Here is a 13,796-nt window from a genome sequence, read left to right as displayed (position 1 = left end):
TACTCCTCTGAGTTTAGGTCCTATAAGCTATGGAGGATAACTCACAGCTGTTTATAATTCTTGCTCCAAGGGATCTGATGCCCTCTTGTGTCCTCCCCAGGAACACCACACACACACACACACACAGAGAGAGAGAGAGAGAGAGAGAGAGAGAGAGAGAGGCCCGTACACATAAATAAAATAAATCTTTTAAAAATACAAAGTGTTGTTAGCGATTATTCACACACTTTTATAGTCTCACTGCTACAAGCTGACATACATAAGCCAAAGTCACAACCATGAAGACCCAAGATTAAGTGGATGGACTTGGTTCTGCCCTCATTGTCATGCCTAGCTATGAGAGCAAGGGCTAGAGAGGAAAGAAGGATGCTCTTTGCAGGGAAGATGAGGGATGTCTAACTAAGGGACCACAGCAGGCAGGAGAAGACAGCGGGATGGATGAGTTCAGAATTGCAGAGGAGGGTCTGTATGCGAGAGGAGCTGGAGGAGAGGACCTAGGATGATTCTCAGCTCTGAAAGTAAACCAGTCACTGGTCATGACCCACAAGGGCTGCACAGAGACTACATTAGGCTGTCAGCCTTCACTGCTGCTACAAACGGACCCCACGTCTTCCAGAGTCTGTTACTTCTCACTGTGAGTTTTCTATTGAGTGAATTATTGAAGTTCATAAACTTCCCTTAGGAGCTAATGTGTTACTGGAAAACCTTAAGAGTTCTTAGTGGTTCCAGCCAGTCACAATGCTCTCACTTCTACCTAATTCAGGACACAGGACTCCTTAAAATTCTGAGTTCTTGAGGCATACTTAATTCAAGCGCCAGCCTTTTCACTTGAGTGAGCCACGTATACCGAGACCTGTTACTCACCTACAAAGTGACTGGGTGTTACCTCCTTTGCCAAATCATTACCCAGTTTAAAAGAGACTGGAGTTTGCAAGAGCTAACACAATAGCTCATCAGCACAGAAGTGTCTGTCTCTCTCCAAACACTTTCCCTTCCTAAGTATTCATCTGACAAACAGTTAGCATTTACTGGTTAAGACATTGTGCTAAGGACAGGGCCTGAGTTATGGTTGGATTTAGTCTGAAGAAAGAAAGGTCAGTTTTTTGTGGGGCAGCTCATTTTTCCCTTCTTTCCATTGAGCTGAAGCTCCTATACAGGAGCTACTGTTCCCACCCATGGACGTTGGACTAAGGACAGAATTATGCATGATTATATAAGTGCTTATTGTCTTTATACTACCAGGTCTCTGTCCACTTTTATATTAAACTGTATAGAAGAGCATACATGGCAGGTCCAAATGATGAAGCCAAATATCCAAAACTAAGATTGGAGTCCAAACACTCGAGTGATCGTGGGTTTTTGGGCATTTCTGGAGTTCATTTCATGGAATTTCATTGTCTCTGATTTCTCTTCCCATGTGAAGTCAAGAGAAACTGGCTAAATGACTGTCAGAGTCTCTTAGGAGGCCTGGGAGTGGAATTTCAGTAGGACTAAAGGCAGGGTTCAAAGCAATCACCAGCAGTCTAGAAAGCAGCTAGTCAGAGGTACAGCTAGGAAGGGTTTCTCCGTTCCCTAGGCTGCCTCTTTGCTCCATTTCCTTCGCTGTGCAGAAATCCCATTGCCCTATTGGTGGTGTGACTAGAGTGCCTGGAGTTGCAGCCACAAAGTTCTTCTCTGTGCCCAGGGGCCTAACAGTGTTTTCTGAACTTCTTCTTCTATCAGCTTTAGACTATTAAGTCTTAGCTTAAGGTCTTTGATCCATTTGGAGTCAATTTTTGTACAGAGTGAGAAATACTGATATAGATCCATTCTGTGTACAGACTATCCAGTTTTGCCAGCACAAATTGATGAAAAAGCTGTATACTTCTGACATCATTGTTAAAAAAAAGAATTAATAACTAGACCTCAAAATATTGAACACCAAACAATTAATAAACAGGCTAATGAGGTGGACTGAGAGTTCTCAAAAGATGAAATACAAATAGCCAATGAGCATATAATTATTTGTCAACAGCGCTAGCCATCAGAGAAGTACATATAAAAACTAAATTGAAAGCCTACCTCATTCCAGTCAGTACATCAGGCATCAAGAAAACAAGGAACAAGTATCAGTCAGGATGTGAAGGCTGGGCCTTTGTAGAGGGGGTGGGACTGCAAAATGGTCCTACCTCTATGGAAATCAGAGTAAAGTTTCCTCTAAATAAATAAATAAATAAATAAATAAATAAATAAATAAATAAAAATTCTGCCATATGGCTCAGCTCTACCACTCCTAGGAATATACCCCAAAGACCCCAGATCAGCATATCACACAAAGACCTGCACATCAGTACTGCAGTAGTATCTACAAGACCAAGGCATGGAGACAACTTCAGTGTACAACTACAAAGGGGTGGACTTAGAAATGTGGTTTGTGTACACAATGGAATTATTTCAGCCACAAAAAGGATGAAGTCGGGGGCTGGAGAGATGATGCAGCAGTTTGGAGTGCCTCCTGATCTTGCAGAGGACCTGAGATTCAGTGGCAAGCTCCCCAGCTGGGCAGCTCATACTGCTTATTGTTCAGTTCCAGGGAAGTCAACGTCCAATTTCTGGCCTTCCTGGGCACGCATTTGCACATGGATACTCACACAAACACACATACACACCACATATACTCACATGCACACACATACGCACCACATACTTTCACACACCACACATATATACACATACACACAGACATAGATACCACATATACTCACATAAACCTACACACACCACATACACTCACACAAACACACACACACATACACTCACACAAACACACACCACATATACACACACAAACACACACCACATATACACACACCACATACACTTACACACACACACACAATCACACAAACAACACATACATTCACAGACATGCTCATTCTCATCAACTTAAAATTTTAAAATCTTTTTAAAGGAACGAAGAGTGAAGTTATGTCATTGGCGGGGAAATGGGTGCAGTTGGACATACACATATTAAGGCACACATAAAATCATGTATGTGCAAGTGACACAGAAGCAGAAGGAAAACTGTCTGGGAACAAAGGGAGCCAATGGGAGAAGGGGGGAGGAGACAAGTATCGAGCAGGGTATAAGGACTGACAGACTGTGCTCAAAGTCCATCCTGTACCTGTATGAACATGGCTGTATGTGACCTTGGATAATACAAAAACTTCCAAGAAAGAGGTTTGTCACAGCTAGCCATGTCTAGAGGTTTACATGTGCTGCTGTGTGTCCATGCATAGTATTACTGGGTTCACAGAGATCCAGCAACTCGCCCAGAGTCCCACACTGGGACTGTAGAAACACAGTCAAAGCCAGGGCTGACTGTGAAAGCCTGCAGTGCTGACACTGAAAGTGGGTCTGAGAGTGGTGGTACATGCCTAGAAACCTTGAGGCTGAGGGAGGCAGGACAATCTCAAGTTTAAGGACAGCCTGGGCTACATAGCAAGTTCTAGGCCAATCTGAACTACCTAGCAAGACCTGTTTCAAAAGCTAAAGAAAGTAAACAATGAAACTAAAGATTCCCTTACGGTGGCAAGGCAAGTCAGGAAGAAATGTGTAAGTTCAGGTTAAAAAAAAAAAAAAAGACTTTAGATGTCCTTGAAAATAGGGAGAATTGGGTGGACTCCCGGGAGTCCCGGGAGACTTAGGAAGAAGACTCTACAGTGATCCTGATGGTGAGAGGGGCAAGGAAAAAGCTTGTTTCGTGGTGGGTCCCAAATAATTTTCTGTAATAGGAAACAATCAGGGAGGAGCAAGTTTTGGAGGGAGGGGCGTTTAGGGCTTGTTAAGATGTAGCATAGATGAAGATATCCAGCTGACAGCGCAGTCCTTGGCCCTAACCTGAACTTGAGAAAGATGTTATGGAGCCAACATAGAAAAGCAATCAGTATTCCCAGGAGGTCTCTGGATGTGGGGTCTGGGATGAACACAGCCCAGGCGTCTTAGCAGGCTGATGAGCTTACAGCAGAAAGGCTTCCCCAAGAGCCAGTGGTTGGTCCAGAATTTACCAGAATCCTCACTCGTCCCCACTCTTTTCTGAAAAAGAAAATTGATATGGCCTTAGATATATGGACATATAAAATAGTCACACAAATAAAATCTTTACTGATAATGAATCGGAAAGGAGGGTATCTAAAGCAATTATTTACTGTTTTTGCTTCATTCTGTTGCTGTGACTTTAAAGAAAAATCTGACTAAAAGCAGCTTAGAGAGGCAGGTTGTGGTAGCACATGTCTTTAGTCCCAGCACTCAGCAAGAGGCAGGTGATCTTTGAGTTTGAGGCCAGCATGGTCTACAGAGTAAGTTCCAGACAGCCAGAGCTATACAGTAAGACCCTGTCTTGAAAGAAAGAGGGAGGGAAGGAGGGAGACAGAGACAGACAGAGACAGAGACTTAAAAGAAGAAAGGGTTTATTTCATCTTACACTTGAAGGTCAAAGTCCTTCAGTGAGGGAGCTCAAGGCCAGGAACCTGGAACAGAAACCAGGAAGGGTGCTGCATACCAGTTCCCTTACAGGCCCATAATTAGCTGACTTTCCTGTACAGCCCAGAACCACCAACCTAGGAACTGTACCATTCACAGGGGGCTGGGCCAGTCCGTTTTCATCAATAAAAGACAGTCTCTCAAAGATATGCCCACAGGAAGACCTTATATAGCCAATTTCTAAAGCAAGGCTTTTTTTTTCCTCAAATAATTCTAGGCTATGTCAAGTTGACAATTTAAAGCTGATTAGGAGCCAGGCATAGTAGTGCACACCTTTGATCCTAGCACTTGGAGTAGAGGTAGGCAGATCTCTGAGAGTTTGAGGCTAGCCTGGTCTACATAGAAAGCTTCAGACCAGCTAGGCCTACAGAAAGACCCTGTAATTTAAAAAAAGAAAAAAAGGTAAAAAAAAAAAAACCACTATAGGACATTTAATATACATATAATTTTAACATTTACTAAAGACAACAGCAAATTTGCATACTGATTTGAATGTACTTGTTTATGTTTACATAAATCAATCTCAGCTAAAAATTATGCTTCATCTTCAACATTGTCGGGAGTTCATTGATGTTGGATTTGTAAATGTCAATGCTAAACATGCCACTTCATATAAATATGTAGTACAAAATGGCAGAAGTATGATCAGAAACATCTCAGAAATTCTTGAAAATCTGCCCCAATCCCACCCAAGCCAAAATCAATTGAATGGTTTTCACTTTTTCAAAGCATTCAAATCAGCAACTCAAATGACAAAGTTTAAAAACAAACCTTCTGACAGAATACAATCTGAAAATACAATGTTTCAACACAGGCCAACAGATGGCAATAGGGAAATAGAAAATGTCTGCTATCTGTAACTAAGCCATTATGGTTGTTTAAGAGCAGAAAACTTTGTGTGTTCAATAAAACACCACAGTTCATACCCACAACTGTCTAGAATCCCAAGCTAAGGCATTTCCGGAAACATCAGTTTGTCACCCAGTGGGATGGCAGGTTAGTGCCAAAGTACATGTGTGCTCAGAAGCAAGGTGGTGGTAAAATCACATGAGGCAGAAACCGGCTAAGCACTGCCAGGAGCACCTCAGATTCATCGTGCATTTGATTTAGAATTAATGTGTAGTCGATGCTTCTTCAGAAAATCTTTAATGTTGCCATTTTCTCCTTTTAAAACTGTATGGGGGGGGCTCAGAGGGGTAGTGTTTGCCACTGTGCACATATTAAGATCAAAGGACAACATTTAAGAGTCCAGCCTCCCCTTTCAGTAACTGAACTCAGATCCCCAGGTCATCAGCTTGTGTAGCAAGCACTTTTACTCAAAGAGCCATCTTGCTGGCCCTTGTCAAAATTTCCAGGATCCCTCACATTTCATTGCAAGTTCTACTATGTTGCAACCCACCATTTAAGGTGCTACATTCATCTTAATGTTCATAAAAGCCTTGTAAACCGTTATATTACAAACTGGAAATACAGACCTTCACTAAAAGGGGACGGGGCTATCAAAATAAATGAAGAATGGATGATCTTTTCTGACATTTTTGCTTGGTTCGAAGTCAGATTTAAACTTAAATGAAATTTGTTCTGTGTTTGCTATAGGAGCATATGGGTAAATAAAGCACCATTGTTTTTTTTTTTTTTTTGACATGGAAGTACTCAGTTATTTACTTGCATATGTCCTGCCAATACCTTACACTCATCTATCTTAAAAAGGCAGTACTGTCAACTTATAAACTTATTATGAGAAACAAATGAAGGACCATCCAATAGATGGGAAGCACATTGGATATCTATAACAGCATTCCAGGAATATACATGATAAATGTGAGCACTATTACCTATGACACTCCCTGTAATCCCCTTGCTCACTGCTGATCTGGAAAAATCAGTTCACGTGGGGAAATGCCCACTGTTTAATCATCTTGATTTCTGCTACTCCTCTGTAACCACACATTGCAGCCTAACTTGGTGACACTACCCTGGTTCTCAGAATGAAGCACTTGAGAGCTCCCAGGGAGAGCCTGCATAGACTTGTGTAGTAAAGAAGCTGTACCCGTACAAGCCAACCTGCACCATTGGTATTGTAACTGAAGGAGCAGCTACTTCTGGGACATTTCCACCCACCGTTCACTCGATGACTGGTTTACAGGCAGCAGCCACAGAGCAAGCTGTGCATGTTGATGGCCTCTTTAGAACGTTGCCTCTCGGAATTGGATACGGTCCTTCTGCAATATGGGCAACTGAAGTTTTCCGTATCTTACATGTGGTGCTGTAAAATTGTGATTCTAAGCCATGCTCCCCAATCTGTCACCCCTGAGCCCCTCTAAATGGAAACTCCGAGCTACCCCTGTCATTGTACTATAATGGAATATAGGTTTAGCTGAATCTACTTTGTCTCTTTTAGAAAACATCTCGGGCAGTCTCTACATGATGTCGCTTCTCAGGACTCAAGGACCAACCATCCTACACCTCTGCAATGGAGAAGGCAGAAATGGACACACAAAGGCCATCACTTCTCTTCTGTCATTAACCACTCTGTAGACATGTATCCCCATCAGAAGGTGTGAACCACACCGAGGGGTGTGGAGTTCTTGGGCCCCCAAACCACTAACACCTTTAACTGTCCCCTGGAGAGAAGGCAGAGCCATGGCATGGTTTGGCTACTGTTTGGCCCTCTTGGCTCTCACCTGGCACTCCTCTGCCTATGGGCCTGACCAGCGAGCCCAAAAGAAGGGAGACATTATCCTAGGAGGTCTCTTTCCTATCCATTTTGGAGTAGCAGCCAAAGATCAAGATCTGAAGTCAAGACCAGAGTCTGTGGAGTGCATTAGGTAAGGAAAGGCTGAATTGAGGGTATCTTCATCTTTGGATGGTTATAGAAAAAGCTGCATGGGACCCAAAGGAACATTAAAAACCATCTCTCTCCTTTTCAAAACCACTGGTTATCATGCTAAGGTTTATTGATCCCTCCTTTTCTTTCCTTAAAGAATGCTTTTCCCGAAAAGCAAAACCCCAAGGGTATAGAAAACACCAGGTCTGTCAAGGGCCAGTACTTTTGTAGCCAGAGCCCTCTCCTGTGTGACTTTTAAACCTCTCACCATTCTGCTTGCCCCCACCTGGAGCTACCTTCTTGATCGTGACCCCTTTAGAACGTGGCATCGAGACACAGACAGCTCCATAACAGGATGTGGTCAGCAGAGTGTCACCTCACTTAGATAGGAGAAGCTCAGAGGCCATGAGCTCATATTACATATGACTCTGCTTCTCTGAGAGTGTCACTTTCCCTCTGCACCCCAAAGCTTCTAGAAGGGACCCAGACTTCACCTTGAGCTTCATGATAGCTGGAAAGTGAAGGTCAACATTATCCCAACAAAACTAGATTTCTGTTCGTAAGGACAGCCAGAGACATTTTTCTCATGAATATGGAAAAAAACTAAGTGTAAGACTGCATCCAAGTTGACCATATCTTCATATGGCCCATGTTGACAAGTGCTGCCCATGTTGCTCCTTATGGAATAGCCTTGTGAATGAACAAAATGCTTGCCCCGAAAATGTGTTAATGAGAGCAGAACCAGTTGAGCAGTGTTTTTATTTTTTAAATAAAAATAACATTTAATGAATATTTTAAAAATAATCTAGTATCTCCCAATAATCTTACAAGTTTGAAGCAACTATATGTTGAAAGAAACATAAAGTGATATGGAAATTTTTACATCCAAGGTTAGACTAAGAGTTTTGGAAACCTGACTAGACAGTAGAATACAATGGAACAGATTTCCCCTCCTGTCGCTAAGTCTGAGTTGGGCCCACAACTCAGAGGAGGAGGAGCCAGCCTCTCTTGATGGCTTTTCTGCTGGACCCCTATTTGCTGAGTCAGCACATTTATCCAGCCTTCACCATCCCAAGCCAGTAAGAAAACTGACACTATTGATTTTATTTGATTTTTTTTCATTTTTACTTAAAATAATGTTCTTTTAAAAGCAGCAATGGTCATATTTTTAAAGCAAAAATTATAAATTAGCCCAACACATAGAATTCTTAGGGCATCTCCTACCCCTTCTGTTTGCAGTTCTTTTAATACCTAATTCTTATCTACAAAAGGGTCATCTCACTTTCTGCTTTAACCTCCAGGAATGTCACAATCTAAATTTGTGACAAATCTGCAAATCTGAGGTTATTTTTAGGTTCCCATATATTAATATCCTCATCTATTTACAGTCCCCTGGTGCTTTTGTGGGGGGGGAGCGGTGGGAGACTTGCTATGTAGCCCAGAACTGGCCTCAAACTCACAACTTTCCCACTCCAGCCTGATAATTATATATGACACAGGCATGTATCACCGCACCTAGCCAAGCCTTCAGTTCACACCTTCACACCCTCACACCAGCTACTGCAAAGTTTATGCTAGAGAATGCAGCAATAAATTATTCAACTAATTACCAATAACAGTCATTTTATTATTGTTCCCTAATTCAAAGGAATGCACTATGCTGAGAATTTTTACCTATCTCCTGACATGTTTAAAGGCAGCCTAATAGGAAAGTGTTTTCCTGTATTTACATGGAGGACCTTGAACCTCAAAGGGTACATCAGAAGGGTAATAGAGTCAAGATTCAAGTCCAGCTCTGACAGTCTTCACTCCAACAGGGTCTTCCACTGAGTCCATGTCTGTCTTCCAGGTATAACTTCCGTGGATTCCGATGGTTACAAGCCATGATCTTTGCCATAGAGGAGATAAACAGCAGCCCCGCCCTTCTCCCCAACATGACGCTGGGATATAGGATATTCGACACCTGTAACACCGTCTCCAAGGCTCTGGAGGCCACCTTGAGTTTTGTTGCCCAGAACAAAATCGATTCTCTGAACCTGGATGAGTTCTGCAACTGCTCCGAGCACATCCCTTCAACCATCGCAGTGGTGGGAGCAACCGGCTCTGGTGTCTCCACAGCGGTAGCCAACCTGCTGGGACTTTTCTATATCCCCCAGGTAATGCTACCTTCCTTCCTAAGACTTATTTTTATTACTTTAAGTTATGTGTGTGTTTAAGTATGTGCACAAGTGCAGATGCCTTCAGAGGCCAGAGGTGTCAGATCTCCTGGAGCTGGAGTTGCATGTGGTTGTGAGCCACCCAGCATAGGTCCTGGGAACCGATCTCAGGTTCTCTGACCTCTGAGCTATCCTCCACCCAAGTGACATCTCCTTAGATGAGCAACAGACTCAGGGAGCAGGAGAAGCAGGCTTGAGGAGTTGCACGCTAGCAGCATCCTCTGAGGTCTCCACAGACACAGAAGTAATCGGGCACTGGATCAGGAGCACTTGGGGTCTCTGCGACCTTTATGCCAATGAGACCGTCACTGTTCTTCCAATATTCTTTTTGTTTGTTTGTTTGTTTTGTTTTTTGTTTTTTTCGAGACAGGGTTTCTCTGTGTAGCCCTGGTTGTCCTGGAACTTACTTTGTAGACCAGGCTGGCCTCGAATTCAGAAATTCGCCTGCCTCTGCCTCCTGAGTGCTGGGATTAAAGGTGTGCACCACCACGCCCGGCTTCCAATATTCTTTTCAAACTAACTCAAGCATATATAACTCCACCTTTTTTCTCACTGTTATTTCCCATTCACTCCTTTAGCAGCTGGCCTTCTATTTTTACCAAAAGAAGTAAGATCCTATGATGTAAGTCTCAAATCAAAATCAAATCAAAAATATCGGCCCCGTATTCTTTTTCCTCAAAGTCTCTTTTTCCCTATTTTCAGCTTTCATTCAGGGGGAAATAAAGCCTGCTTCCCCATACTAGAGGCGTTTAATCACTGTGTCTGCAATGGAGCATACCTTAATATCCCCCAACAAATACTGACAGAGTGTATATGAACAGTCTCCATCCTGCAGGAGCTCAGCCTAGGCGGGAGGTGGGTGCATCTTCAAATACTAATCAATGACCAGAGCAATTCTTTTATAAGCATTGGTTCAACGTTGTATTCCACTTCTCCCACACCAAACTCTAAATGCCATTTTATTGCCTGATTTCTTCCGTTAGCACTATGGCCTATCAAGTCGACCTTTCTTTGGATTAATAACTACAGGTCTATTACATCACTTTGTCACAGCGAACATTGCAAGTAGCTTAAACGTCTCTGGATAAGAAAATAGATAGAAGCCGGGTGTGGTGGCGCACGTTTTTAATCCCAGCACTTGGGAGGCAGAGGCAGGCGGATTTCTGAGTTCGAGGCCAGCCTGGTCCACAAAGTGAGTTCCAGGACAGCCAGGACTATACAGAGAAACCCTGTCTCGAACAAAACAAGAAAATAGATAGAATCAGTTTGGCTGTGATATGGCCTTCAATTGTAAATTAAATTAAGGACCAGAGTTCAAATTTTTTTCAGTGTTTAATATTCAAAACAATATTCATAAATTCATATCAATAAATTTCCATTTCTCTTGTTGCAAAAGGTCTGCTTCTTTGCTGAGAGCCTTAATCCTTTACAGACTCGTAACAACAGAGGCATTCTTGTCTTATACTTCCTGGAAGTAAAGATGTTCCACACAGGAAAGCCGTGGCTTTGTCATGTTTGTACCAAAATGCTCTGAGCCAGTCAGCATTAGTCAATGTGCTAGGCATGTTTAAATCTGGTAGCCTGTGAAACAGTATTTTAAAAGCACTGTGAAGATGAGTCGTCAGCCCAGTGGTAGAGGAAGGAAATGACAACAGGTAAAGAACAGGAGGGGAGAGCTTCACTTCTGCATGGCTAGAAGATAAGAAGGGTATGATTGATCAAAGTGGTAAGGAGGCTGCAGCTGCCTGGGTGTGGTGGAACTCACACCTTTAATCCCTGCAGGTGGAGCTCTGTGATTTTGTGATCAGACTGCTCTACAGCATGGGCGGGCTACAAAGTGATACTCTGCCTCAACTTACCTTCATGATGCATTTAAAATAATGCTGCAGAGTCTGCCCGCCAGATTTAAACTTGCAGCACACTAATCACATAGAGAAACACTGTCTCAAAAACAAAACAAAACAACAACAACAACAACAACAACAACAAAGTTATAGAACTGATGAAGAAGAGGATAATGAGAATGACCAGGATGCAGGTGATGATTATTAGTGAATCTTGAGCAGGAGTTCTTTTCTATTAGAACTTAGAATCACTGAGGGAGCTGCTGGGGTCAACCCAGCAGAGCTCATGACCTAACAGGCTAGGATGCAGCCTATTTGGAACTTTGATCCTTCCCCAGTGGATTGCACTGCAGGGCTAGAAAACACTGCTCTGTTCGTAGGGTCACAAGCCCAGGGATGTTACTTATATGTCCGTCGTGCCACCAAGTGGGTGTAACAAAAAGACAAGCTGGAAGAAACTGGCCAGATGGTGGTCTGAATTTTCCATGTTGTTTTCCCCTCTGTCAAGGAAAGTTTGATATGGTTTTATAGGCTTTTTGTTTGGGGAGGACACTGAGTGACATTTGCTTGACTTTATAGGTTGTCTTTTGAAAACAGGTCAAATATTAAGTACATTAAGAGAATATTATCCACGAGAGATAGTATGAGTTATGAGTTTTAGTTTATATCCTTTTATAAACATTTTTGGTTCATTTTTCAAAAGTAAATAAAGAAGTGAGCAATGATGGTCAAATGTCAGAGCAAATCCCTAACTCTGAAGTCAGTTTCTTTTTCTTTCTTCTTTCTTTCTCTCTCTCTCTCTCTCCCTTCCTTCCTTTTCTTCCTTTCCTTTCCTTTTTCCCTTTCCCTTTCCCTTTCCCTTTCCCTTTCCCTTTCCCTTTTTCCCTTTCCCTTTTTCCCTTTCCCTTTCCTTCCTTCCTTCCTTCCTTCCTTCCTTTCTTTCTTTCTTTCTTTCTTTCTTTCTTTCTTTCTTTCTTTCTTTCTTTCTTTCTTTCTTTCTTTCTCTCCTTCCTTCTTTCTTTCTTTCCTTCTTTCTTTCTTTCCTTCTTTCTTTCTTTCCTCTTTCTCTCTCTCTCTTTTTTTAATCTACAAACAAAACTTTCAAAAATTAATAACGTGGAGCTGGCTAGGACATCTGTCACCCCATTGCTCATGGGGATTGATTCAGCTGCTCTGGCTGGCTAGGCAGGTGTACCCTTCCTCTCCGACCACTCCTGGTACATTCTTCCTGAAGCTGCTCACATGGTCAAGGAGGACCCCCAACCCCCCCTCCCCACACACACACACATGTGCGCGCACTCGAATAGAGGAAGGCCAGTCAGTGGAGTAACTGAGCTCCCCTGCTAGGACCTCCAAACAGATTCTCAAAAATTAGTAACACAAGTCACTTCATTTAATCACCTAGATCCTGAATTTCTATGGAACCAGGAGGGGATTATTCAGATTTTAAAAAAGTTGTCCCTTCATAGTATGGCCTCTAGATCAAAGCCCTTAGCAGAGTGGTTGCCTTTGCAAATCTGATTGAGTCTTTCATAGCCCAGTATCTTGGATATTTTTCATATTAAGACTCTAAATCAATGAAAAAGGTGCCTGTCTGAAAATGTTTATTTTAAAAGATTGCCCAAATGAAACTAATTATTCCCATTAGTAAGAAGTGTGTGAAAAGCATCCCTGTTGATCTCTTGGGCCTGTTTTCTGAAGAAGGTCCAGGGTGCCTTAGGGAACTAGAAAACACTGGCTGTTAAATGCTACTTCAGTTCCCAGAAGGACTCTATTAAGAGGAAAGCTGTCTGTTCATCAGAAGAAATGCTCTGATGCCTTGGGACTCCCAAGCTGGTGAGCTGTGATGACTCCCAGGGGTCCAAACAGGGGCATTGATTCTGTGACCCTTTCAGGCATTAAGTGGATCCTGGGGAGAAGAGAGCCTGAGAATCCTGCTAGTGTTAGTCAGCTAGTCCATTGCCCATCTCCTGTGCAGTGATATATATTTTTTAATGTTGCAGAGTAAACAGTGATCTCTGAACATCAAAAAAAATCTGTCTTTGATGGACAACCATGGCCACAAATGTGGAGCTGCCTACAGTGCAGAGCGGGGACCTATTTTTTTTTTCTTTTCTTATTTATTTTTTTATTAGATATTTTCTTTATATACATTTCAAATGCTATCCCGAAAGTTCCCTATACCCTCCCTCCGCCCTGCTCCCCTACCCACCCACTCCTGCTTCTTGGCCCTGGCATTCCCCTGTATTGGGGCATATAAAGTTTGCAATACCAAGGGGCCTCTCTTAACGAACTTCCTCCAGGCCTCCCTTTAAGCCTCTCTGAGACTCACATCAGAGTCTGGGCAAGTCTTAGTCATCACCTGCAGTTGAGTAAACAAAGGGGGTT

The 13,796-nt window shown here is 42.6% G+C and overlaps 1 protein-coding gene across 3 annotated transcripts in view; it reads left to right on the top strand.

Moving 5' to 3' along the window:
- The window catches only part of Casr (calcium sensing receptor), a 75,069-nt gene that overhangs the window by 37,966 nt on the left and 23,307 nt on the right, over positions 1-13,796 (top strand). For all 3 annotated transcript variants that reach the window (XM_021185270.2, XM_029470777.2, XM_029470776.2), the window contains exons 2-3: positions 6,923-7,349; positions 9,198-9,504. In XM_021185270.2, coding sequence (XP_021040929.1) covers positions 7,165-7,349; positions 9,198-9,504 — 492 coding nt within the window. In that variant the 5' untranslated portion in view covers positions 6,923-7,164. The remainder of the gene's footprint in view (positions 1-6,922; positions 7,350-9,197; positions 9,505-13,796) is intronic.

This window comes from Mus caroli, unplaced genomic scaffold, assembly GCF_978045245.1.
Source record: "Mus caroli unplaced genomic scaffold, Mus_caroli_1 scaffold_17, whole genome shotgun sequence".
Lineage (NCBI taxonomy): Eukaryota > Metazoa > Chordata > Mammalia > Rodentia > Muridae > Mus > Mus caroli.
This window is presented reverse-complemented; position numbering and strand designations above follow the sequence as displayed.